At 41.3% G+C, this 25,681-nt stretch overlaps 1 protein-coding gene across 2 annotated transcripts in view; it reads left to right on the top strand.

Moving 5' to 3' along the window:
• The window catches only part of LOC112557604 (nociceptin receptor-like), a 64,208-nt gene extending 38,804 nt beyond the window's left edge, over nucleotides 1-25,404 (top strand). Inside the window, exons 2-5 of one of the 2 annotated variants that reach the window (XM_025227572.1) lie at nucleotides 11,189-12,384; nucleotides 12,685-12,928; nucleotides 14,350-14,810; nucleotides 17,257-25,404. In XM_025227572.1, the coding sequence (XP_025083357.1) occupies nucleotides 12,706-12,928; nucleotides 14,350-14,810; nucleotides 17,257-17,739 (1,167 nt within the window). In that variant the 5' untranslated portion in view covers nucleotides 11,189-12,384; nucleotides 12,685-12,705 and the 3' untranslated portion in view covers nucleotides 17,740-25,404. Of the gene's footprint in view, nucleotides 1-11,188; nucleotides 12,929-14,349; nucleotides 14,811-17,256 lie in introns of both variants that reach the window. The other variant, XM_025227573.1, reaches the window with a different exon arrangement.
• Nucleotides 25,405-25,681: the final 277 nt, after the last annotated feature.

The following is a 25,681-nucleotide window of genomic DNA, read 5'->3' as shown; positions in this document are numbered from 1 at the left end:
GCTTTCTACATGTGATAGTTAACAAAGATTCAAAGACAGGAGTTTTTTTTCTTCTTTGAGTGATGCATGGCCTTTTCTTCAGGACACGCCTTCTGGCAAAGGGAGACTACTGCAAGTGGAAAGCACGAAGACACTCACGTGAGAGAAGCCATAAAGACTTCAGAAATGACTGACCAGCATCCTCTGCTCCCTGTGGGTGATGTAAGAAATAAAAACTTTAATAAAACTTGTCAGGCTTCTACACACGCATGAGCACAGTCGGGGCCTAGAGAGACCAATGTTTGGAGATGTATCATCTGGACTAGTTGAATACTCCCTGAGTTCCGGTGTCGGCTGAGTGACTTCCGGTAAACATAGAATGCTGTTTGCTACTAAATTTTATTTTTTCTGGCCCTGGGCATTAAATATTAGTAATAGTATAAGCACTATAAAGTTGTTCACATCGTCCGTTAGCGTGGTTCTCTGAAACTTCAGTTCTAAGCTTTCTCTGGTGTTCCTTAACAGCTTCATTATCCCTTCACAGGAAATCGAAACATATCTCACGGAACCTTTCATAAAGGTCACGCATCTTAGTCCCCACGCAAATGTCCATTATGAAAATATCATCTTCAACACAATTTCTTAAATAAGTCTATTTACCTCATAAAATGACAGAGTTGTAGTGGAGAGGCTCAGCTGCCATTTCTGGGCAGTATGCAACTTAGAAAAAAGCTTTAAATATTTTAAGACATAACCAACAAATGCTTGTCTATAGAATATAATAGACCATGAAATGAAATTCCCATCCATTTGTTTCTTCAAGCTGCGTATCGTATTTTACCCTCTTTCCTTCCCCAGTGGTTACCCTATTAATCCAGTTAATTTTTTTCCGATTATGAAAAGGCTTTAACCTCAATCATTTTCATGCCTCCCGCTCCACGAGGCTGGCAAATCATTTCCCTTTTTCAGGCTTTCCACCACAAAGAAAGAAGTAAAACAGATTATTTAATTCGCTCAGAAAAAGTTCTTTCTGGTCTCGTAAATTCACAAATATGTAGGTTAACTTTGGTAAGACTAATGTCTTAATTACCTACATTTTCTATTTAACTAGTGTTTTTAACTAGTCAGGCTTCCACTGGACCAGGTATTGGAGAAATTATAGTGTTTCTTATCTTTTGTGGAATATTTATTCTACAGCTGAAAAGAAAGCGATTCTTATGACTGCAATATTGTTGGTTCCAGACAAAAACCATAAAAAATACATTAACGGCAAAACCATTAAGTCTTCTGTGGAACCTTACAATGAACCTTTTCATATTGCACATTGTTGAAGTTAATTTGAAGTCTAGACATTGCTGCAAATATCTGTCATATATTGCCATAGGGATAAAGGGAAACTGCATTTCCATCGAGATAAAGTACTGGTGTCATCCACTGGTAAGACTTGGTAAACTGTCTTTGCAAAATTTCACAGGCCACAACCTCTTCCAATGCTCATATTTTGGAAATTCATAAACTAGAAAACTGAATATTAAAGACAAATAACAACTTGTGGCGGAACTCAAAATGTTTGACTAGTTTGTTCGCTTGTTTGTTTGTTTGTTTTGGTTGGTTTGTTTTTTTGTTTGCTCGTTTGTTTGTTTTGGTTTGTTTGTTTTGGTTTGTTTGTTTTGGTTTCTTTGTTTGTTTCTTTCTTTGTTTGTTTGTTTTGGTTTGTTTGTTTTTGTTTGTTTGTTTGTTTGTTGTTTTTTTTTGTATGGCTGGTTGGTTGGTTGTTTTTTGGGGGTTATTTTTTGCCAAAATATGCACGACATGGTTCAGGTACACACAGTGACCAGACAGTGACCTGCTGACAATGATCTCACATATATACGTGTATATTCTACGTAAAGACGGACGTTGCTTCCTAAAATTATTAACAACAACTAACACTGGCTTCCTGGGCAGGACATGGACTCATTGTAGAAAACCGATGATAAGGTCCTATGGAATGGCATGTACAGTGAAGACAAGCTGGCAAATCAATGATAAATGCAAAATTTATTGTTTTTGCAAGCCAGTGGACAAGACAGGAAAAAATTTGTGTTAAATTCACAATAGCTAACGTTTAGTGTATCATAGTTTTATGAGCTGTGTGTTTTTCCTCCGGGGACGGAAGGCGCGGTCTAAGTGACTCCTAGAGAGATGGGTTTGAAAATTGGAGCTTGCCCAAGAAAAATGTTTGCCTCGGCATTGATTTTACTTACGTGAGGAGAAACAGGACTGACTGAGAGAAAACATGATAATTGACCTAAGCAAATAAAAGGCAAATTGTGGACTAGTCCTAGGGATGACTATTCATTTAACACTGACTGCAATCGCGATGATGATGGATGATGGATGATGGATGATGGATGATGGATGATGATGATGGCTGACTAGAGTTTCTCATTTTTTTATAGAAATGAAAGAAAAAGAAAATTCTATATTGCCATTCAGGTTTTCTTCAAATTTACTTTACACCAAGTGCTGTGTGTCAAGAGCAAAGTGCACCTCGAAACCGGGGTGATACATTTAATAAAACAGTTTTTTTAGTCTTATATCAGGGCTTGGGTAAGTGCAGCATTATGTCTGCTCCAGAATGTAGCAGCGGAGGAAATGGTGCAAACCCTGTGTTTTCGTATGGCGAGCATGGCCTCCAGCATTAACTCCAGCAATTGCAGACCTGCAGCGCCTCCTACTACAGCATTAGTTTCTCTTCTCTTGGACAACATGCGGTAGTAACTAGTTGAAAGGTCTTGCCAGGAGGAAGCCATGTGTATCCCCATCACCACCATCACCGCCATCATCACCATCACCACCATCATCGCCATCACCGCCATCACCACTCCTCCCAAGTCTCAACAAGCGGACAAAGCTGAAACACAGAAAAATGGTCAGGCCTACATTGATGCTGTCAAAGCAGCCGAAGGGAAAAGGAGTCTCACGAAATTAGTTTCGGAAAGTTTTGGCGGAAATTTTTTTTTCTGGTTTGCTACATTTAGATGTAACTTTCGTAACGAGCTTCTACTTTTTGTCATCCTTCTTTCTCATCCTTGCGATGCCCTGGGCCTCTTGTTCCGTTTTTGCGTTCAGAGAGGAGATGTCATTGGCTTTTCCCTTATGAATAACAATAATTTGCATAAAATCGCGACAGTTGTGTCTGAAAGAGGAAGAGGGGAACGTCCAGAAAGTACAGCTGAAGTTCCTTGAGGACAAGAGTAGATGCCATGCGAACCTTGACACTCCCTGGTGCGAAGGAGACGAGCTACCTGTAAACCATTGTCCCATGGGATCAGACCAGCAGGCTGGTGACAAGAAACCCCTAGACTACTATCTTGTGGTCATTTCTAAGCTCTGTAACCATTGATGCAGAAGACAGCTTGTTCTGTTTTCTCATAACAATCAGAGTTGATATCATGAGCTCTTCATGTCCAGGAAGCCATCGTGAGTCATGCGTCTTCATCATATTTATTCAAAGAAGTTGTCACTGTTCACAGACTTTCCCAGCCAGCAAAACACGGCCATCGAAAGACATTACATGGAAGCTAGGGACGATTTAGACCCCTAAAATCAGCATTCGGTAAATTAATGTTTATGTGTGTTGAAACAAGAAGAGCGACTCGGAATGAAAAACACTTGCAGTCAGTTAATGATGGAAGATGTGATAGAAATAAGATTTAAGGTGCGACCTCTGTCTGAGAGTTAACTGAATAATTTCTATGCAGATGGTAAGATTCGTAAACAGAGAAAAGAAATAACTCTTTCAAGTCGTTTGCCATCGAACAACATTATTTCTGCTAAGGATCGATGCAAGGACTGAGGGTTAGCTGACTTGGCTTTCTGGACAAAACCATTAGTTTCTCCTTCTTCCTTTTCTCCCTCTCTTTCTATCTTCGACTTGTTTGCTCTCTCCACTACACTTAATGAGTTGCAACCAAATTTTGTTTTCAAAAGTCTCACGGTTGTTGTTATACATTACACTTATCACATTTATTGCCTTATGGTGTTCTCGGAGTTTAAAAGATGAAGGATGTGTCTTCTAAAATACAGACTGTGAGACTCGTCGTTCAAGATAAGACTGCCAAAATCAAATTTATGATGTGGTTGGTTTGTTTATCTGTGGCAGAGTAGATAAATTAGCGACAGAAACAGTTTTAGCATAATGTATACTTTGATTAAGAGACAGTTTTCCCCGAGACTGTCATGTAAATGTTTTGGCGGGCATTCGTCAAAGAATCACAACAACGACTGGAACAATGGTGAGGCTGAACAAGACCTGGAACAGCAGGAGTATAAGCTTCGAGATGATAGTAAAAATATACAAGTCCCTGGTTGCTCTCATCGTGTTGTCCGGCTTGAAACTTGGACCCTGTTGACCGAAACGGAGAGACAAGATCGAGGCATTCGAGAAGAATTGCTTCCGGAGATTGCTCCACATCTCGTACAGGTAACAGAAGATAAACGAATTTGTTCGCAGTCTGGTAACCGTTCTGATCGGTCTCCAGAAATCTTTGTTCCACACCCTCAAGAGACACAAGATGTTTGCTTCCGGCATCACACACTGTCCAAGACACTCCTCCAACGATGGATGGAGGAAGGCCGTCCAGGAGACAAACAGAACAAGTGGTGGCTGAAAAAATCGAGGAGTGGACGGGTTGCCAGTTGGGGGCCTTCTGAATCGGGTACAGAATAGACCCCTTGTACACATACACATTATTGCTGCAAGTAAAGGAGTAGTCACAGTCAAGGAGGGAAGAGAAAGAGAGGTGAGGATCGAAAGACTGCAGTCAAACTCCGAGACCTTACAGGGAAGCGGAAAAGTCTGAATCATCTGATCACAAAGGTATAGTGTGACAATGCAGACATTTTTGTTGATTCAACACTCTGCCAGAAACTTACCCAGACCATCTGGATTCTGAGAGCTGTGTTTGTAGACATCAGGGCCCCTATTCCCGGTATCACCACCCCCTGTCTCGCAAGACCACGCTTGAATACTTCGTTCAGGTCTGCAAACCTTTTCCTCGGGTTCCTAATGCGTTTCTACCAGTCTACCTCTTCCCCAAACCTTCCTGGACAATGAAGTAACGAGGTCCGGTGAAGTGCCCGGATGTTACAAAGCTCCCATGGTTTTGTTCTGGCGACTACTCCAAGGTTCTTCTTTGGGCTTCTTTCCTGCGTGTTCTCTGTGTTTGTCTACATCCCTATGTACCACCTTGTTGACGATGAACAGTCACACGCCGGTTCCTCCCTGGGTTGTGTCCAGTTCATCAGGTCTGAGAGCTGACACGATTCCCAGAAAAGCCCGTGCATGGCAATAATCAACTTCTTTTTATTTTGTTAGTATCCTCCCTTCCTTCCTCCCTCTTCAATCACCTTCATCGCCTCTAATTAAAAACCATACTTTGAGATTTTCACGGGCGGTAAGTGTGTTGTGTCATGTAGTTCAGATGCTATGGAGTTCTTGCCAATTTGTAATGTCATCGTATTGTCTGCAACGACAAGTTGCTTTACAAAACTGATTTAGCTTTCAATTTTAACTGAAAGTGTATCAAGTGCAGTTTGGGGGTTAGGCAGCTTTGCTATCTGTACTGTAAAGTGGAGAAGTATGATGCACAAGCTTCTATATCCCTCCGGGTTTGAGTATAAACAACAAATGTGTCTATTGTTTACGCCTCCTTAACTTTAACTTCTAATTGTTAAGACTTAAGATCGTGCATCACCTGTCACGTGGGTGGCTGTTGATTGTATTTGTTGTCTGCCGTCTTCCTGTTTTCAATATTTAGCTTGATTTACATCGACAGCTTCCTCTTATATGGAAATTTTTTTCTGCTACCTACATGAGTTTATATTTTTAAAGAGTCATCCTGCATTTCTCTTTCGTATTGTCGTTTTTGTTGTAATTTTCCTGTTCAGATAGGAAAAAAAAAAAAACATTTTTCACGCATCAAAAACACAAACAGCAAAACCCAAATTTTTTTTGCACCGAAGCCTATTTATTTTTCATTTTCTCAAGCAGATGATGCAAAAATGCATTTGCATACACATGCCAATTCACCATCTTAGATGTTTTTCTCAATCTATATCATTCTGGAATGTACGTGATACTATTCTGCAATGATCCATTTCTTACCAAATGAAAAGAAGAAAAAAAAATTGTTCAAGAAATGTAAGAAAAAAATTAACTGTTAAAAGAAACGCCAGCTGCTTGATCAGTGTTGACGAATGAAGACGAGGGAGGAACAGCTACACGCAAGAAATACAGAGCTTACAAGGCTAAAAACATGGTCTGGAGCACTTGGTCAGCTGTGGTCAGCGTTGATGAGTCTGGAATTGGGAATAGGAATCCACACTGCCAACCAAAGAGAAAAAGAAAACCGAGATTAGACTCTGACCGAGGGTCTTGCATGTCTGCAGCTGAGCTCAGGTTACTTGAGAAGAACTCAGATTGAGGAAGCTGCAAATGCCATGGACTCTCCACGTCTGCGCACAGACGAAGAAAAAGACAAAGAATGGAGCTGGTCAAGTATGGAAGAAAATGAAAAAGACATAAAAAGACAACCAAGAAAAAACCGCCGTGACATTTTGTGCTTCCCAGAGGGTTTGAAAACGCCGAGCTGGGAAACGAACTCGCTGGCCTGAGATCAAGCGCCCATTGCATTAGTGAAGGGAAGTGTTGATGGTGTGTCTCGTGGGTTGGCGTGTGTACACATGTGCCAGAGCACTGTGTGTGCGTGTGAGAGAGAGAGAGAGAAAAGGACGAGAAATAGTGAAAGATCTGGACGCACAAAAAAAGTAACAGAGATGGAGAAAAAGAGGGGACAGCTATTCAGAAAGAGAAAAAAAAGGTGGTGGTGGGGGGAATTCTTGGAGAGACAGATGAAGGGAGAGTGGGAGACATGAAGAGAGGGAAAGAGTGATGTGAGTTTTATCGACCATCGGTATTGAGGCAGAAAGTAGGCAGCGATTGCGGAAGCCCGAGAGACGTTCTTTGGGTGGCATAATTAGCATGGAATCCTGTCCATCGGTAAGTGCCAAAACATACCTTCGCCTTCCTGACATCCAGACGTTGTCAAGAAAAAAATCTTTTAGTGCCGGGAATGAGCTTTTCCTAGCACTCTCTTCCACATGCTGGACAAGACTTTGTACAGAGATTACTCGGAACTCTAATGTAAGCCATTTACAGTAGTCGCAGGCTTGCAGACAAAATGTCTCCTCTCACTCTCTGTCATGTCGTGTTTCAAATCTTTGCACGACCAAGTTAATTATAAATTGCTTTGAGCCTATACTGATCGGACCTGTCCACTTTCTGATAACGAAATTCATCATTCCTAATGTTAAAGAATTGCCAAGACTTTGTGTGTTAAATCATTCTGTCGTTTAAAATTAAAGTTTGCTGCTTTAACCTAGTTTTCACTTGAGTACTGTTGGGTAACGTCTCCCTGCATGTCATCGTACAATAACACATAAAATTATCTCTTTCTACTTATTGTTTATTGTATTTTTTCACTAAATCTTAATTATTGTGGTGTTGTCTGAAATAAAGTAGAAATGGGAATCTTTCCAAGCCGTCGTGTTTACAACGGGTTTCCATGGACCTCTTGAAAGGACTATGGCGAACATTTTTCTAAAAATTGGATAATGTTCAGTAAAAAATATTATTTCACTAAATCTGGGTCAATTAAACCCATTTATTCTCGAGAGGGACGCCTACAATGCACAAGAGTTCAGTAGCAATGACGTCAGGATTGTACCGGGCTATGTAATCGGAGAACTGCTATGTTGCGTATGCCTGTGTCGTGACGATTTAGACCTCTTTCTGAGCATGGATGTATCTCGAGAATGGAAAAGTAAGGAATTCTCGCCCAAAACCATATAAATAATATCCTGCACTGAGCTGTCCCCAGTTATTACCAAACAATTCTCTTAAACGGTCCACTAATTGCATTCTGTACCGTTATGTATGCCCCAGCTTGTTTCGCATTCTCACCACGAGGCATCCGTTGTAAAATAAGGTCGACATTTATTTGCTCTGTCGTTTGGATTCACTTCTAAATCCTGGACATTCACGCTAGAATGCATACCAATCGCGCAGGTTTTATCAACCATCGGATGTCCAATAAATCCTTGACTTTTCCTCTCTCATCGCGCTAACAGGACCACAGTCTGGACCCACATTCCCTTCCCTTCACCCCAGGACTTCTAAATCAAATGCTTTGGCTGATTTATCTCGAGGTTTCTCGTCTCGAAGTGCTGATGCGTTAAAGGGCTTTCACGGAGGAAAATGACCTGACCTAGCCGCTGTCCTTGACCCTTACTGGGGTCGTGATCTGTTGGCGGCCCTCGGGGTCTCCATGCTTGCCATCCGCATTGCGGCAGTTGTCGTTAATGTGTGCGACAGTTGGGAGAGCATGAGCGCATGAATCCCGAGCATTGTTTTGTACCTGAGTGACTGTGTGTTCGTTCATCTGTCGGCATATGTATGCATGCATTATGTTTGTGTAAATGTGTATATATATGTATATCAATTATGTAAGGATCAGATACTCAAATCAATTTAAATTTATTGTATTTTCGTCTTTACTTTGTGTTCTTGGGGTTGCTAGGCACAATGAGCTTGGCTTTGGCCGGGATGCCGCTGTATATAAGCTGACTGATGATGATGATGATGTTATTGTTATTGTTATTGTTATTATTGTTATTGTAATTATTGTTATTATATGGTGTGGAATGAGAAGAGCAATAGAAACAATTTCTGAATGATGCACAAAATGAACATCACAAGCAAAATGCATTCACTTTCGCTGCTCTCATCTTAGTTAAAAAGAAATAAAGACAGAAATCTGTGATGTTTCACAAGCAGCATCTATCGTGATGGTAATTCTAAGCATTGAGACTGCTAATCAAAGTTTTTTGCAGAAGTAAACAAAATGCGCGAAACCCAAGTATAATTCAAGCAGCTGCTAACAAAAGCAAACATAAAAAAATAATGGGAAACACAAAAAGTCAGCTCAACCTAACTGACTTTTCGAGCCTTTTTTTTTTTTTTTTTTTTTCTTTTTTTTTCAAATATCTAGAATTATCTGTATGCGGCGTCACACAGCGAAACCTGCAGCTAATTTGTTTCCTAAACATCTAGCAGTCGAGGCAGCCTTGAAATCCTTTGGACACGCGAGGTCAGCGACCTCCATACTCAGCAAATACTATTATTCGTTTTTGCATTATGCACGAGGCTTTTTTTCCTCTTATTTGCATTATACATCTCGATAACACAGAAACTGTATCCAGTTATATCTAGATTCAAACACTTATAACCTTTACAACTGATTAAAGTTTATTTTGATAAGACTACCAAGATTATGGCCTTTTTTCTTGGTCATCAAAGGCTCTGTGTGAAAGGCGTGACCGGGAATCGTTCAAATTCGCAAAAAAAAAAATAAATAAATCAGCCAACTCACCAAAAAATAGGGCTCTTAGAGACAAGTTAACTTATTTGACGATTTTATTCTCATCTCAAATGTTTTTCAGCTTCAGACTATTTAAGAGAAGTTTAGGGGAAAAAAAATCAGGGGACAGGCCGCCGTCTTTCACAGACTCCAGGCTTTGCAGTCGATGGCCTTTACGACCAGTCCTAGGAGCTGCCATTCTTCATGAAAATTCGTCTCCGGAAAGTAGGCTTTAAAAACAAAATGTCTGCTGTGTGTTAGAGCAGGAAGAAGTCAAGCTGAGAGGCTGATTCATAAGGTTGCGCCGTGAGGAAATTCGCAGGATCAAGTTGTTTTGGAGGACCTGCAAATTGCTCGGAAGAGCAGGAAGCATGGCTTAGGCTGGCAACGAAGCTTCTTTATGGACTTTTATGTAATCGTGGGATATTTTTAAAGTTTTCTTTTGTAAACACTGTTATTTTCCTTTACCAAGAGTACAACCTGACCTTTAGCTTACAAAAGGTTTGCGCTTTGATCTCTTCCTAAGCCTCTCCTTGGATATACCAGTCCCTTGCAGCTTGCGCCACAAGTAATTCCTCTCCTTATGACACCAGGGGACAACATTGTCATTTATATTGTGTGGTCAAGATAGGAAGCTTATTCACTCCATCTTGCCTAATCATCCCCCTAAACGGTTCTTCTGTCCATGAAATGATGGGATTGTCTGCGTTATCGCTCGTTCACTTTCTTCTTCATTGCATCACATCAAGATGGTCTTTCATGTGTCGCAAGTGCTGCTGTACAAGTGTTGAACGGGTGTGATAGACTTAAAATTTGCTTTCCGATGACAGTTGCTAACCGGACAAATCTGAACTAACGTTTGACCGAGTTTGGCAAAGCTTTGCTGTCACGGTTGTGTACAAACTTTGCCGAAACCTGAAAGAGTTGCACGGGAAGAGTTCAGCAACACAGACTATCGGGGTTGTATAATGGACGGTGTGAAGGCCGCAACCAATTGAAGATCCATGGCCATATGCTAGTTAGACATGTCTGTGTGCAAACGTGGAGTCACGATTCCTGACTCCTTTCAATGCCGGTGATGTTTGTAGGCTCATTGACAACATCGTTACACAAGAACAGATGCTCCAAAATGCGAGCAAACATCATGGTCGTCTGCTTTTATGCGTGTCTCGTATGTATGAGCTGGTTGTAGATGTGTACTGATTGCGAGATGAATGAGTGCAAATGAAGTGTGATTCTAGTTCCATGAACCATGTTTTTTTTAAAAATCAAATTGCTGTTTGAGTGGATGCAAGTCGTCCTGCAGTCAATGTGTTCATCAGAAGTTTGTCATGGATGGTCTCTACGTCGTTCTCTTCCCCTGCCAACCTTCCCTCCTTCTTTTTAATGTTTTTGATACATATTTTTGCCTGTCCTGCTGTACAATGTTCTCACCCAAGTATTTGTAACTGTCAACTCTTTTTTACTAATTTTCTTTAAATGACTATTTAATCAAAAACAACCATGTTCTTCAAAAAATCAACATTAATTTCTTCTTTTTTGCATTTAACTCTGAATAATTATGATCACACCATTCAGTAAAGCGATCCATCTCCTCCGGTGTTTGTGCATAAAGTATCAGAGATAATGTCACTAAATATAATTTATTTCAGTATAAAAAACTGTAGAGAAATATGTTTCCAACTTTTTATCTCTTGTCTAATAAATGTCGCCCCCTCACGTCTTCCTTTTTTTGTTTTTAACAGGTGCCCAGCCAGCTCTCTTCTCTTTGAGACTCCCGTGACAGAACCAAAAGAAATAAAATGCGGACGTGGGTATTGACCCTCCAAACATAGAAGGGGCCGCGTTGATAGGACTGCTGAATCCTACATCCCAGACTGACCAAAGAAGACCTTGGCAAAGAAGAGACAATTACTTAAAACTCACCTGTTTCTGCCAAAGACCAAAGGCAATGGAGGAAGAAGGTCTGGAAGCTCGGTCATCGATTGCCTCGAGTTACATCGCCTCTTGTCGGAAATTTGTTATCGCAGAACGATCTGGCACCGACCTCCTCTCCACGTAGAGCAAGTGGAATACTGTGCTCCCCTGTCTTTACACCTACACTTGCATGTCTGAAGGCTGAAGTGGCCTCAGACAGTGTGATCTGTCCCTAACTACTACCTTCTGCATTCTGGCACAAGGACATTGGGAGTGGTCCAACCTGTAAAGCGAGGACCAAGAGTGGCTTGCCCTCTAGCAATTATTGTTCTCGAGAGCCAGGATGGTGATAATGCATACAGGACATTTGCTCTAACACCAATTTAGTAGTCTTTCATACCTCCAGTCTACTTTTATCCCCCATTTTTGGACCTTTTTAGCTTTCGTTCTGCAAATAGTTATCTCTCGCAGACCTAAGTGCTTCTAAATGAAAGTGAAGCGCGTTGCAATTAATAGCAACAGCCGGCGAGGACCATTTTCTGCAACAGGATGTTTGTGACTTCAGTGAACATGTGTGCCTACCCCTAATTCTTCCCTTATGATGTGTGCCTCGTTTCTGATTAAGCTGCTTCTCCTTCAGAAGAAACGAAAACACTGTCGTGAGTCGTGTCATCTTAGATAAATATTTTTTAGTTAATTTCCGAGACCACAAAGTAGGACCAATTTTTTTTTTTTTTATTTTTTTTTTTTTAAGTCCTGGATGAATTTATCAACATACTGTTCCTTCACAAAAGTGGGGATTCAAATTTAAAAGAGGAGAAATTGGTCGAGATTGATCTTTTCTTTTCCTCGTGAACTGCCTTTGATCGCGCGGAGTTCAGTGTGATTCTCTCTGTTGCACTTTTTAAGCCGACAGTTTTGGTTGAACATAGTTTCGCTTTTCAAAGGAAATGCAGCAAAATACAACTACACCTGGTGACTGCTTCCGCTGAAAGCCACTTCAATCGCTCGAAGCCGTTGAGAGGTATTGATTCCTAAGCGCTGGTTTTAATGAAACAAATGTTACTGATATTAAAACCAGGGTTAGAGGGTTTTTTTTTAATTCTTAGCTAGAAAAGTTAATCTGGTGAAAAGGTATGAATAACACTTGCAACTTGCAAAAACACGTTTAGAAAAACGAGAGCGTCTGATACGAACCAGTGCGTTTGGATTTTTTTTTTTTTTTTTTTTTTTTTATTTTAAGAAAAAGCAAAAGTCTGTGATTGGCTGTCGTTTTGAATCCCCGAGTAGTGTGATCCGTTACTTTGTCTTTTCATCTGCAAAGAGCACTGCACCCACTGCTAAGATGGAGGCGCTGGATCCAGCTGTTCGGGCAATGTCTTACAACTGGACGATCATCCTGGACAGCAACAACATGACCGGCGTACCTGCTGACAGTAGTCCCGAGATGGAGGACAGCCTCAGGTGCAACACCAACGACACAGATGGCTACAAACAGTTTTATGAGACGGCTCAGATGGTCACCGGCCTCATCATCTACCCCATACTCTGCATCTCAGGCATCACAGGTTAGTGCTACTTTAGAAACTTATCCGCTACTTTACCGTGTTATATTTAATGGTCTGATCTTTTATTTTTCTGTGTAATAACAAGGGGTTTGTTTGACAAAAACTTATATATTAGTGTAATCCCTTGTTTTTAAAACCAGAATCCCACTTCTCCTTTCGTTAGAGGTATATGCATGCATGCATTTTTTTTTTTTTTTTTTTTTTTTGCATTTGATGTCTGTCTGGCTGCTTGGTTGGAGACAGGCTGGGTGATGTGAGAGAGAGAGTTGGGGGTGTTTTATTCATTCATTTATTCGTCCCTTGGCTGGTACGGTCGTTGGGTGGAGTACATGCGGCAGCTGACAGGCCCGCCACTCACGCTTGTCTTGGGCGATAGCGAGTGGGTCCTACACAGGACGACCAGTCTACTCCTTGACGTTCGTAAGCCAGTTCTTTTTCTGGCCACCAAGGTATCAACCACCCTCCAGGTTGCTTTAAATGACAGTCTTCGACAAAGTCTCATGCCGGGTCACGTGGCCTCACCAGATCGAAAGCTCACGTCGCATGACATGCCATAGCCCTTTGTGTCAGACTCTGTCAAAAGCCTTTTCAAAGTCTATTAAGTTGTTGGAAAATGTCCCACTGATGCTGAAGTTGCTTCTTTATTAGGATGCGACAAATAAAGGTTTGCTCAACTGTGCTCCTTCCTGATCCAAAGCCAATCTGCGTTCTTGTCGATCCTCCGTTGCATTCTTTGCACACTCTGTGCACATTTCAAAAAGTGTGAGCTAGTTTTATTTGGCATACACACTTCTTCGTCAACCTATTCAACGGATCGCTGTAATGTGCTGCCATGGAAAATGCTAGGATTGGGCGGTGAGGCGTGAAAATGATGTCGCCCTGAATCAAGTCCCAGTCGCCAGCGACACAGACACCAACTCCTTCCTCCCCTAGCCATCCTTTCTGGGAGAAAAAAAAACAACAAAACGGTAACCAATTACAGTGCAATAGCGTGATGTATCGTGGTTTGAAATAAAAGATGTTGGCATCTTCTTGGATCATATCTGTGAACTATTCAGCTTCATGCCAGTCTGTAGATGCAGCCCTACGTCAAGATAGTATCATGCGGACTTTTTTGGCATCAAGAATTGTTTGCCATAACCATATTTCCATGACTCACACTACCACTCATAGACTACACATTTTTTTAAAGACACAGGGTGTGGATTTTTCTCCATAAGCTATTCATGGTCCCCAGCAACCGTTACCCTTAGAAACTGGGTCATAATTGTTTGGTCTACAATGTAATTTTTATATCATTTGTAACTATCTGTGTTTTGATACTTAAGCCTAACCAAACCCATGTATCTTGCTATAGAATGCCGTTTCCTTTATTAAATCTTCCTTATATTATATAAAGAAGTGAAGTTCTATTTTTACAGGCAACACGCTGTCCTTGATCGTGCTCAGCCACCGGGACATGGCCACCTCCACCAACGTTTACCTGTTCGCGCTGGGCGTGTCGGACACCCTGAAGCTGCTCAACGACTTGCTGTACTTCATCATGCTGGTCATCTCGCTGAACGACCCTCCGGCCGCCGAGACGATGATGGTCAACGTGTATCCCTACGCGCACTACTTCTTCACTGTGGCCGTGTGCGTGACGGCCTGGCTGACCGTGGCCGTGGCGATGGACCGCTTCGTGGCCGTGTGCCACCCGTCACGCTCCAAGGCGCTGTGCACCATCGCCAGGGCTCGGTCAGTGTCCGTCACCATCTTCGTCGGCATGCTGCTGCTGTCCGTGCCGTCGGCTTTCCGCTACCGCATGCAGGCGGTGCACGACCGCCAGCAAAACGTCACGTGCATGGAGATCGTCACCACAGAACTGGGCAGGAACAAACAGGTGTGTGTGTGTGTGTGTCTGTGTGTGTGCGTGTGTCTGCACTCTCTCTCTCTCTCTTCTCTTTCTTTCAGAGCACTGATCCCTATTCCCTCCCGCCTTTTCACGCCCACGCAGCCGCGTTTTCCCATCAAAAGCTTTGCTGAGATCGCCCAGTTTTCATATTAATATTTCCATTTCGAGTAGTGCTTCAAAGAAGAAGGGCCCAGGTTAATCTTAAACTGTAGGGTTCGCAATAAACAGAAAGTGCTTAGCTCCTCGGGTTATTCCCGGCTGCGATAAACAGGAAATGCCCACTTCCAAGGTTATTTCATTTTTCGATGGCGTGGGGTTGTGGTCAACAGGAAGTGCCTAATTCCCGAGATCTTTTCAACTGTTGGTGTTGTTATAAACAGGAAGTGCGCAGCTTCGTGGTTAATCTTCCTTTTCAGGAGATTTCCTGTAAACAGGGCATGCACAGTCCCACCCTGAATTCCTTCAGTAACCACTGCCACCTCCGAAGTATGTCTTCTTGCAGTCTCCTGCTGTGACATATTCATGAATCATACGGAAATTGGGGACCATGTAGCGTGTCCATCAAATTCCGAGGCTGCAAATCACAATCGAAGCAGAGAGATGTGCCATCAATTTTCTCCTTCTCAAGCCTGCTCGCATATATAGTTTTTGTATTCCCTTAGGAGAAGCATTAAAAAAACTTTCAAACAACAAATAAAAAAACTATAAAATATTAGCAAATACAGAAACAAGGCCCAAGAAAAAAAAATCAGGTTTGCAGCACAATTTTTCTCCCGTTATAAATAAAACATTTCTTCTGTAAAAATTGTCTAGTCTGCGTAAATATTTAACAAAATATCTTAAAAGAAGAAAGCAAAAATAAAAAGAGATATTAAGATGTAACAGTAGCAGTTGTTGCAAAAGTCTGACCCCTAAAGCATTCTGTATTATTAAAAGATTAAAAACAGATTGTTTAAAAGTTATTTCATCAGTGCACTTGCATGGTTCAACGGCCGATGTATCACTCAAAGAAGGATGCCCTAGCTGCACTCCAAAATACAAGAGGATTTCCCCAAAGAAATATGTGTCTTACACTTAAAAATCCAGTCAGATGTCAGTGGTTTACCCTCTGCGCAGAAGGACCTGGTAGATAGAAATCCACCCTAATTGCTACGCAACCACCATCTTCAAGTCACTTGATCGTATCCACAAAATTACAGCAAATATACCAAAAAATTTCCGACAGATAAATCAGAATAATTATTAAAAATCGAAGCTTTCTCCAGGATAATCACGCGTCCTTGTCGCTATGAAGTCTGGTGTTGGATGGAAGTGAAGACCAGGATACCAGCCCCGCCTGTGGTGTGTACACCGCCGACGGCAACAACACGTGTGACGGTTATGCTGCAACCCGTTTAAAAACTGCTTGAAGCATCGCTAGTAAATTGAAAGTTTAAAAAATTCTAAATTTAAACCGGGAGGATTTGAGAAGTGGACTGGTTACATTTATTAGCAGTGTGATTTTTCTATGTTTATTTGATGCTGCTTTCTGGGAAAGAATAGTGAACTCAATCATTAAATTCACAAAACAACATTTTAAAGTGAGAGTGACTCGTTTGTTTAAACTTCACACTCCATGAATGTGTTCAAGACTACAAAATTGGATACAGAGATCCATTGCGATTGCAGAGATCCACTGCGGTTGCCGTAGTCACACATCCAATGTTTTGTTGTCGGAATATCTTCAGTCCGAGGGCTTGTCGATGAGGCCATGTATCGATTTCTTCTTCGAGGATTGATTTTGCTGGATTTTCTTTTTTAATTTATTAGTGCTGCGATACAAACAACTGCACAGAGAAATTTGATTTCGCGATTTCTTGTAATATTCTGCGCGAATAAATTTCGATTTTTTTAAAAATGTATTTTCTTTAAAAAAATGACTGACGTCATCATCTCGCGCCCTACTCTACCCAAACACTCCCCGAGACTAGTCATCTGTCTTATCTGTCCACCGCTTTAGCGAAACTGACAGGTTTCAGGTCTTAATTTGGACCTCGTCGATAACTAGAAGCTGAATCGATGTTACAAATCCTCCAGCCTCTAGGAAAACGCCTCTCTCTCTCTCTCCTTCTCTATATATTATCGATTTTAGTTGATTAATCGATTATTGTTACTTTTGTCATTATTACTGTATATCTTGTATAGTCAGGGCTATGTCTTACTTTCCTCCCTTTGTAGTTTTATGTATATATAATCTCAAGTAATATCAATCTGTTTCCTTCAGCCTTTACAGACAATGAGATTTGCTATCTGCCTCATTTTCTTTGTCTTATATTTCATATGCATTGTTTTTTAATCATTGATATTTGTTTTTTTAATTAAAAAAGTAAATGAAGATGCTCACACACGCACGTTTGTCGAGAGTGGCTGATCATACTTGTCCTCACCTGTTCAGATTATGGTTCCCTACACCTGGGCCCAGAACCTGATGCGCGGTATCATCCCGGTCTTCATCCTCATCTACCTCAACGCTCGCATCATCAACGTGCTGCGCAAGGAGCGGGTCAAGGGCAAGAAACTCTCCTCGCGCAACCGCATCACCCTCATGCTGATCGCCGTCATCGTCGCCTTCATCGTCTGCATCACGCCGGACGCCATCATGTCCACCTTCTTCGGCAAGGGCTACGTGGAGGAGGACAACAAGGTGAAAGGCGTCCGCGAGATCACCGACTCGCTGCTGGCCCTCAACTCCGCCATCAACTTTGTTCTGTACTGCACGCTCAGCTTGGTGTTCAGGAACACCTTCTGCAAAGTGTTCTGTGCCGAACGCTTCGCACTCATGCAACACAGAAGTAGTAAGTGCATTCGCAACGGAGAAGAGACTCACCTGCAGGTCAGTGTATACGACCGCGACACGACAGGCGAGCGATGCGTGTGATGGCGGAGCTGGGTGGACACGATGAGCCCCTCACTCCCATTTCACACACATACACACTACGAATACCACCACCACTGCAGCCACAACCCCACCACCACCACCACCACCAACTTCAAGTTAATTCTTCAGGTCAGTCATTGGAGTGAGACATTTCATTGGACATTCTGAGCTCCTTGTGTCGGAAACAATGATGAAATGACAACTCCATTTGCAAACTAATGGCTCCATCTGTAGCATGCTAGTGATGAGTGCGTACAGCTGCCATCTTTGTCACGTGGGAAAGTACGTAAAATGGAAAAGATTTTCCTCTGAAAGCTCTGCTTGAGAGCTTTCCACACTGGGCTGCAAATAGCACTGTAATCCCGTTGGCCCTGAAACCTGTTGTTTTTCGAGATTGTTTGTTTCTTCCATGAAATAATTGTATATGTTTGTGAATATATATATATATCAATCAGAAGTAAAAAGAAGGAAAGTACACGAGATTTCAAACACGCAGGAAACGTTACAAAACACGAGTTTCCTGATCACAAAAGCATTATAAACGACCTGATGACATTTTTTCACAGATTATTGAAATCTTGTTTTGCTAGATATTCTCTTCTGTCACACTGTTTCTGACAGTGTTTTTCTGTAGCTTCAAAATGGCCCCCATTCCGCCTCAAGCTTCCATTCTGTGTGGACAGAATCTCTGGCATTTTCAAGACAACTTTTTACTGGATTCTGACATTTTGTGAAAGCGGAAGTGCTGATCACTGGCCTTACTACTTTCAGTGCAGTGTTCATGGCGATAGATCATCCTCGCGCCCTGCCTTTTCGGTTCGTTTGCACCACGGAGTGCTGGAAGTTTTGCGAGTAAGATGATTAGCGGCAGTAAAAGATTCGGGAAGCTCACCAGCATTCTAAAAACCGACCTCAAGCACGAAAGCGCGGAAGCTTGCCCCATTCTTGTTGAAATCTTCGCAGAGGAGGTGGAGTACAGTCCAGTCAACTGTTGACAGTGAACACACATTGTCCAGCTGTGCTTCCAGGATGTTTGCTCACATGGGTTTTCGTGATGACCACTTTGAAGGGTTGCTTGGAAAGGATGGGATCAACAGCAGCAAGCACCTGAGGCCCTCATGCCTTCCTCAGACTTTACTACTTTGAACTGGGCCAACTGGCTGGCCAAGACTGCTGCAGGTGTGGCTGGCCAAGACTGCTGCAAGAGTTGTTGGCCAAGACTGCTGCAAGAGTGGCTGGCCAAGACTGCTGCAAGAGTAACTGGCCAAGACTGCTGCAGGTGTGGCTGGCCAAGACTGCTGCAAGTGTGGGTGCCCGAGACTGCTGAAACCATTGCACAAATATTGAAGACAAAAAAAGTTGTTTTCGACCAACTCAAAGTGTTTTGCCAGAAATATTGTTAAACATGGCAAAATAATTGCCAGTTTTCTCTCTATTTCAATGGTTACTTTACTGTTTGTCACACTATTTTAATGTAAATATTGTTGCTTACTTCAAACACGAACGTTAAATCTTACAGTGTGAATGTTACTTCAAGATGTTTACCTAAATGCAGATATCCTCGCTGGAACACTCAGAAAAGTTTGGGAGTTGCAATAGATTTGTTGGTATTATCTGTCTTTCTCAAGAAACATACATTACTGAGGTCCTTCTACTACTGTTATGATCTTCATTAAACAACAGTATTAATTTGTGAAATGAGCATTTTATTTAAATTCTTCTTTTCTGCCATGAATCTGTGTCTGATTTCTTTGTTCTATGTATATAAATTCTTGAGTGTTGAGGACTTTGTCCACAATTTTTTAAACTGTTTAATAAGATTTGAACATTGGGTTCTTCTTTGTGTTAACGCTTTTGAAATTCTGTTAAGTTTCTTTTTTAATTCAAGATATGATGTAGTAAACTTATTTTTAAAATTCCTAGCTTTTGTATTTGAAACTCCAACGGAACTCTGATAAAAGTTCTTCTGTACTTGGGCTGGTATCAGTTTACTAATAACACCTGTTGTCCTAAAACACATTTACGCAAAGAGTAAACATACTTGATGTGTGTAAGTGTCGAGTTTAGTGTGGTTTTTCTTACAGTAAATGTTAAATTTAACCTCTTCTATGTAAATGCCGAGGTCAACGTTTTGTTCCTTCAAGAGAACACGCACATCCATGGCAATGACAGACGTTTAACTTTTTTTTTTTTCAAAAAACACATTTGAAACAATTATTTTGGCAATTTCCCGTAATAAAATGCAATGAAAGTAATCCGATGTTCAGCCTGTTCTACCTGTCGACAGGTAATGTGGTAATAGATTCGTTTTTAATGATTCAGCAGCAACAAAGACAGATGTCCCTGCTTTTATCCTTCCTTTACTTGATGTAGGGAACTGTAACCACACTGGGGAGAACAAACCGCACGAGTGAACTGGTTATCATCAAAATCACGACAATACGAATGTGTAGACACAAGTTATTGAGATATAATTAACTGATCTCAGATAAGCCTATGACAGAATTTTATATACATATATAACTCGGAAAATCCCAAGAAACCCTGCTGGCTATCTTATTGTCAAAATTCTCGATATCCTAGTCTGTCACATGTGGTTAAAAAGTTTATCTGTGTGCACGTTGCTGCCTATTCTCCAGGATGAGTTGTCGGGGCCTGAGATGCGAACATGAATGCGTGAAACTGTGTGGACGTATGTCAGTGTGTATTCGATTTTTGTTTGTGTGCTCTTGTGCGTAAGTATCCGCGCTTGTATGCTTCTTAACTTGCTGATACTTGTATTTCGTAGGATGCCCATCTGTTTGTCCCTATTTTAGCAATGGATTTTCTGTGTAGCTTATCGTACATGACACTGATTTAGAGCCAGTGAACAGTGAACAATGCGTCACAGACACGTCTTCTTTTTTTTTCTTCTTCTTTGTTCGAGATTTCGTTAACATTGTCATTAATATCATCCATCGTCATTGACATTTAGAAGGATATACATAAAAAAAATATTACACCAGACATTAGCGTCACCAAGAAAACACATTCAAACGTGTATTAGAAAAAACTGCTGCAATCTTCTATGGAAAAAAACATACGAGAATAAATAAATAAAAAACAGTTCCCGTAAAACTCTTTCGACTTTCACACCATTACTGAGAAGGATTTTTACTTTGGTGTTTAAAGCATGTTAATATGAACATAGGTAATAAGACACGCACAGGGACAGAAGAGTGTAGATCACGTGACACGTTCAGCTATGCCAGACCCCTGTTCATACCTGTGAACACAACCTGTATACCTCACTTATACTCACTTTCATTGGAGTCATCTCCTCTACAGTCCCACCATTGCCACAGCTCTGTATCTCATGTCCACCTTCCTACCCCATAATACAACCATCACATGGTAGCCATACATTTGTGTTACGAAAGATGTAATCAGGTGAAAGCTAGCATCCACAACTGCAGGTGAAGTTTTCGTCGGAGACCTTTCTAACCTTCTCATATGACTGTGCTATCCTTCAACCTAGCGACATCTCTGTACACATCCCTTGGCCAAACTGTCCTTTTGTTCTTCTGCTTGCCACTAAGGACAGGGGGCGCTGCTTTCTTCTTTAAACCTTGTCTTCGTCGTCTTCGTTGCTGCTAGCATCATTACCATGGAATGTTCCATCATCTCCTCTAAAACAAAGTACGAAAGTATCGACTGGATTGAATTGTGTTCTTGTGGTTAGATGCAATGCAACCATTAAAAATAGAATGCATGAAGGGTCTCGTGGAAGAGCAGACAATCATACAGGCACCAAAAACTACAAAGTCGTTTAACTTTCAAATCGGAATTTTTTTTAGAACATTGGAACATTTTTATGCTGTAGTTTCGTTCGATGAAAATGCCTAAATTTTGTCCTCACAAATGTTTTAATGTTTTTGTGGGTGCAAATGTTGTCTGCTGTGGCCACAGGTGTTGGTACACCAAGAACTTTCAATGAGGGCAATAAGACAGAAAATAGGGACTGGCTTACAACCTGGCAACATTTTTATTCTTTGAGTTTCAAGGGAAAACGCAAGCTGATTAGAAGGGACCCGCGATGAAACGCAGTTCAAAGCAGCCAGACTTTATTTACTCGCTTTCTCTCGCCATCTCTCTCAACCTCTCTTCCTCTTTCTCTCTCTGCTTGTAGGAAGCAAGGATATACTGTAGCAAGATGTCCTTACATGAAGTACTTCACTTCATCTCTTCATCTCTTCATCGTCGTCGATGTTGATGTCACCATGAGTAGGGAAAGTCTGCTTGTGGGCCAAAAAATCAAAATAAAATATGAGGAGAAAGTGTGAAATAAAATGGTTTCAGTTTTGAAGACGGTAGAAAGCTGTGTCCATCTATGTATGTTTACAAATCTTAGTGTTTGAAAAGCTAACCTTTAGTATTTTCAATTCTTTACAGTGGTTGCCACCATTGACTTCTCGAAGACCACCTATAAAATGTACTATACGATATTTAATTAACCTTTATTTTCCCTCTAGCCTGGCTGTCTTTTTGTAAGGATAATTAATTATCAGACCAGCTGAGATCGGATTTTTTTTGGATGAATAACTATTTCATTTTGGTTTCAAATGGAAACATGATTAGCTATTTCAAATTAGCTCAGTGGCTTTTTTAATAATAATAACTAATTAATATTAATAAGAATGGCTTTTCTGAATACATTACTTAAGATCAGCTAAGAAAGGCTTAAAGTGAATTATTTACATTTTCTAGAGTGATGCTGATCTTGACAATGACCGACCTGTCATCATTTTCTAAATATTTCATGATAAACACTGCTTAGTACACAGACTTCTAGATGATGGGTGAGGCTCCCTCATCTTCCTCCAGACAACAAGACGAGGGGATGGGAGACAGTTGAACACTGACACCTAGGTTCCACTAATGCATGTGAGCAGAAAATCTCAATAACAACCCCCCCACACCCGACAAGATGACTAGCCTTATAGTCACGAGGAGCTCGGGTTACATCTTGCGTAAATGCCACGAGAAACTGGAGGCCGGCATTAATGATGATGTTGATAACATGGCTGGCGATGCGAGACTCCTGTGCGATGTGAGGACTAGAGAGTTTCGATAATTCCTCCCTGACAGACTGGCAGTCGCGTGGAGAGCTGCGGTAATTGCGAGCAGCCAAAGAGGCTTGCCATTGTATAATTGGATGCTATGGGATCAGAGTGTCACGTGACTTCCAATCTGTCCCTCCTGGCCGCGGACTACTACAGTCAACTACCTAAGGGATACACAAGAATAGAAACAAGAGATTTGCTCGACAAGCCACATTAAGACGGTTGCCATCCACCATCCTCTGAATCCATTACTGCAGTTAAATAAGTATAGACAGGCAGATGAATGTAATATTTTTTTAATTCTGTAAAACAAAATATTTCAGAAAGGATCATGTGATTAAAGAAAAGTGTCGTCTCTAGTCTTTTTCTATTTTCAGCCTCTCGTAAGTTTTCATTCACATCCTTTTGCCCAAAGCATCTCACAAAGCCTTGTCATACAATACCAAACATAAAGCTTCTATTTTAAGCAATTTTTTTAAAAAAAGGATGTTTGACTCATCGTCAAGTAGTGTTTTATTTTGGTGTTCTCGTCAATTCTGGATTGTAATGTATGGTCATCGAATTACTCCATGGCAATTTGCGCGACTGCCAGCAGAAATAAAAGATAGTTCCTTCGACACAACACCTTACTTATCTTCCTACAACCTTTTTTTCCTTTCTATTTCTCTCTGGCTAATGTAGACTATCTCGTGTTCACATTACAGATTCCCGTAAAAACAGACCATGACAAGACTCCAGACAATGGTTATTTTCCTGAAGTTTTCTGAGACAGATGATGTCACTGGCAATAATGCAGTTTGGTGTGAAGCACTTGTCTTACCACTAATGACCCCGAGTAGGTGCTAATTACATTTCCGATTTCTAAATTAAGTCTCAAGAGGAAGCTGCTGTTCTCACATCCACTATTTATTTTTTTTAATTGACTATGCACTCAATGACTTTCTCTTGAGAAAATACGAAACTTTCTCCTCAGGCTGTGTGGGTCTTTAATTTGCGGTTGTCGTTTTCTCTTCCACTTTCACCGAGAGTATTTTCGGGAAAAAATAAACTCAGCTTTTCAGCTCTTTGCCAAGTGAAGCTCGCAATGTTGACATCTCCTTGGGTCCACAGCTGAATGCTTGTCATTTAGTCTCATGAAATTGGAAAGAAAAGAGTTTTGGGATTGTGACAGAGGACGAGTGATTATCAACAGTACCAGTTGTCATCGTCGTCAAAAGCCTTGGCGCGGACACTCAAACTTTGCTTCAATCAGTGAAGAAGTGTTCTTTGTAAGGAATTCAATGTCTCCATTGATGCATAAACCTGATTGCCATTGTATAATAATTCGATATAGCATCTTATTAGCTACCAGAACACGTGACCACACATTTCGACATACAGATTGCAGGCTATTGTCTTTTGTACCATGTATTCATTCCCTCTTGACAGATTAATAATAGTAAATAATTATAATAACTCATAGGTGGTGTTTGCTTTTCCTGGAGATTTGATGAAAAGGACTATACAAAGGCAGAAACTCATATTGAGTGAATAAATAAAGTCTTAGACCTCTTATTCCAGATATGACTGCTTCGTGGTCGTGTAGGTATCGGTAGGAACCTGTAGGGTGAGACTGTCAGTCGGTTGGTTTACTTCACGGGTGTTTTCACCTTCAGCAATTTCCAGCTATGCCGAGAAAAGACGAAAAAAGGAGATAAACCCCTTAAATAACCCGCTAACCCCGTTCAGGTTTAAGTCCAGTTTTCTACATCCAGAGATGTAAGCCCAGGATTTAACAAGTCTGGAAAAGTTCTGTGTGAAGTCATAGAAACCCAACGGCTCTAGGACAAACGTTTTGAACTTTGAACCGTCTCCAAACCTACTCTTACGATACCTTTCAGACATCATACTTGATGGCAGTTAATATCGTCATTATTGTAGTATAGACAAACGAATACTGACCATTTCGCTGTCAGGCCGCCCCTCATGCATTGTGCATGCAAGCGTGCGAAAGAAATAAATGTTATTTCTCCTTCAAGTCACAAACTCACGCAAAATCGCCATTTTGTCTGCAAACTCATCCACAGTCGCTGGGCCTCGCGTGAGTCCAGACAATAGAGGGCTGGGGCGAGGCCGGGGAGGCACATCCATTCCGACGTTTTGATAAGACCTTAAGTACCTTCTGACCGGCCACGAAGCCAACCGTTGCGCCTGGGATCATTGACCTAACAGTTTGCCTTCTTTTGCTTAAACTCTGTTTTATTTTCCTTTTTCTGGGCCACTTGTTTTCGTTTAGCTTTGTCTTCACTTCTTGGAATCGGGACAAAATGAGACATTGTTGTTCGTTCGAAAATAGATCGGTTTATTGATGTTTATTATGTTTAACACAGCTCGGGATTGTTATGGAGAAACAGGGTTTCTCGTACAGGTAACCTTCTGATCGAGATAAGTATTCACTACCTGTCATCGTCGATGACAGTAGGAGAAGAAAATGGATGATGATGATGATGATGATGATGATGATGAAAGTCTTTCTAAAAACAAAAGGATTCAAACTGATATAAAATGAAGACGAGCAAAATCAGCTTCCCTCTCTCTCTATGAGGGGTGTTGTCACGAGGAACCACTCGGCCTTTCTTACCTCCTGAGACGAATTTTCATTTTTCATTTGAGCTGTTTGTCTGGTGAGCTGGTCGCGCGTGTTGTCACGTGTCTTGATGGCCATGTCGCTTGAGAGTCACACGGCTCCATATCCACACTGCGGACGACAACGGGTATTTGCTTCTCCAAATGGCGCGAGCGGCTGTGATGTCGTCGGCGCCATGCTTGTGTTGCTAGGGACGACCGGCTTTTCCGTGCAT

The sequence above is a fragment of the Pomacea canaliculata genome, linkage group LG2 (assembly GCF_003073045.1).
Source record: "Pomacea canaliculata isolate SZHN2017 linkage group LG2, ASM307304v1, whole genome shotgun sequence".
Lineage (NCBI taxonomy): Eukaryota > Metazoa > Mollusca > Gastropoda > Architaenioglossa > Ampullariidae > Pomacea > Pomacea canaliculata.
This window is presented reverse-complemented; position numbering and strand designations above follow the sequence as displayed.